The 2,287-nt window shown below is 53.2% G+C and overlaps 1 protein-coding gene across 3 annotated transcripts in view; it reads right to left on the bottom strand.

The window, feature by feature from the left end:
• The window catches only part of CACNA1A (calcium voltage-gated channel subunit alpha1 A), a 71,215-nt gene that overhangs the window by 18,347 nt on the left and 50,581 nt on the right, over window positions 1-2,287 (bottom strand). For all 3 annotated transcript variants that reach the window (XM_025203927.1, XM_025203925.1, XM_025203926.1), the window contains 2 exons: window positions 2,237-2,287; window positions 851-957 (listed from right to left, as the gene is read on the bottom strand). The exon at window positions 2,237-2,287 is cut by the window's right edge and continues 7 nt beyond it. In XM_025203927.1, coding sequence (XP_025059712.1) covers window positions 851-957; window positions 2,237-2,287 — 158 coding nt within the window. The remainder of the gene's footprint in view (window positions 1-850; window positions 958-2,236) is intronic.

The following is a 2,287-nucleotide window of genomic DNA, read 5'->3' as shown; positions in this document are numbered from 1 at the left end:
AAGAGTTCACAGTGGCCCCTGGTGGCTGCCTGTAGATGCTGGCTCTGGGGTAGCAACCAGTTCCTGTCCCTGGGGGCCAGGGGCCCCCAGCTGGGTGGGCCCAGCAGTGGAGTCTGGTGGTGGGGGCAAAGCAACACAGAAGAACACGGATCTGCATAGAGCAGAAGGCATGACCAAGTGACACAGCAATGCAGCACGGGACAGCAACAATCCATATGTGTGTGTGTGTGTGTGTGTGTGTGTGTGTGTGTGTAGATACATGTAACACACATGTGTTACCCCAAATAGCAACACAGCTCCAAGCTGGCAATGGCAGTCGGATGAAACTGATTAGAGATGGGCAGGTAGGAGATGAAATAGACAACGCGGCCATTAATGGTGGGTGGAGGGGGGACCCCAAGTTCTCAGCAGCAGGGTGAGGGGCAGCTGGATTCAGCCTTTAGGGCCCCCACCCATGGGTTTGGGGTGACCCTTTAAGGGTGGGCACTGCAAAGGGTCTACATTGGAAGAATAAGACCCCATCACAGAGATCTAGGGTGGAGAGAGAACCCAGGCGTCTGGATGCCCCGCTCTGACCACTAGAACCTGTTCCTTTACTCAGGTCTCACCCTGGGTCCCTGCAGGGAAAGACCATCGAGATGCCCTGTTTGCTCAGCCCTGGAGCAAGATCTACAGCAGGCAGATGGTGGTGACGGGGCTGGAAGCAATGCTGCAGCCTGGGGAGTAGTGGGGAGGGTGCCACATTTCCACGCACCATCCAGAGCCAAGCAGTAGGGGGAAAGCCCAGGACATGGGGTTGGGGGCCTGCCTTGGCACTGGGAGGTAATGGGAGAGAGGACAGAACACTCACGTGAAGGCAAAGGCCACAAGGGCACCACTGACTACGATGAAGTCCAGGATATTCCACAGGTCCCGGAAGTAGGCACCTTGATGGAGAACCAGCCCCAGGTCGACCATCTGTGGAGGGACCCAGACAAAGACCAGACAGAGAGGATTGTTACACCCCTTTATCCATCCATGGGGCATCCATACCTCCAATTCTGAGCCCAGGTCTGGTCCCCAGGCCTCAAAGAGGGCATAGAAGAACTAGAGGAGGTCCAAAGAAGGGCAACAAGGGTAATTCATGGCATGGAGGGGATTCCATGTGAGGCGAGACTAATGAGGCCAAGCCCATTAAGAGACACTCAAGAGGGGATATGACAAGGGTTTACATAATATTAAAGGATGAAAAGAACGTCCATGGGGATTTATGAGTTATGATCTCTCCCCAGGCAAGCATTTGGATGCTTATCTTGCTGGGATCCTTTGACCCTAGCTGACTTCCTGACCCTTGGACAGGGGGCTGGACCCAATGATCTTATGAGATCCCTTCCAGCCCTATTGTCTATGAAATCTATGAAGAACAAAGGACTGTAGCATGGAATGAGGAGGCCATCTCTTGAGCGTACATTAACAACCTTTTACAGAATCAGGACTGTGGCTACTGCAATCCCCCAGCTTTCCCTGTGGTAGGATTGGGGTGATGTCTGGTGCTGTGTCAGGGTTACAGTTTTACAGAGTTTAGATGATGGATTTGTCTGGGATGGTTGGGACAAGGTTGATCTTGCTGCAGGCAGGGGGTTGGACTCAAAGGGATGTCTCTAGGATCCTATAAAGTTCTTCTTAACTCAGTGTAATTAAAGGGCAGAACTTGTTGCCACCAGATGTGGTGGAAGCTGAGCGTTCAGCCAGATTCACAAAGGGGTTGGACACATTCTTGAAGGAAAGGGCCATCAGTAGCTATTGAGCACTGGATTGAAGGGCACAACCTCTGAATGAGAATTTCCTAGACCTTAAATGCTGGAGGCTGCAGGTTGGAGAGGAATGGGGGCAAACCCTGGTCATGCCCAGTTCACTCTGCCTTTTAGCATCCACCCTCTGCTGCTGTGGGACACAGGAGACTGAGTAAGGTGGACCTAGGGTTTGACCCAGTAAATGGGAGTTCTTATGTAAGGGTGGGAGGTCACAAAGGGCTGGTCAGTGCCCCCAAAGCTGGAATGCTGGAGCAGGGTGGATCTGTCCCCCACAGAGTCCACAGTTCTGCCCATGTAAATGCAGCTGGTGAAGTGACTCCAGACTCACTCCATTGCAGCCTAGACCCCCAGCAGCCTTCCACTCCCACCCAGCCTCTGCTCCCAGCTGCCTGGCCAGTTCTGCCCTAGATGCCACAACAAGCCCCAGCCCCAGCTGGACTCACCTTAATGACCATTTCAAAGGTGAAGACGCCCGTGAAGACATAGTCAAAGTA

The sequence above is a fragment of the Alligator sinensis genome, unplaced genomic scaffold (genome assembly GCF_000455745.1).
Source record: "Alligator sinensis unplaced genomic scaffold, ASM45574v1 scaffold707_1, whole genome shotgun sequence".
Classification (NCBI taxonomy): domain Eukaryota; kingdom Metazoa; phylum Chordata; order Crocodylia; family Alligatoridae; genus Alligator; species Alligator sinensis.
This window is presented reverse-complemented; position numbering and strand designations above follow the sequence as displayed.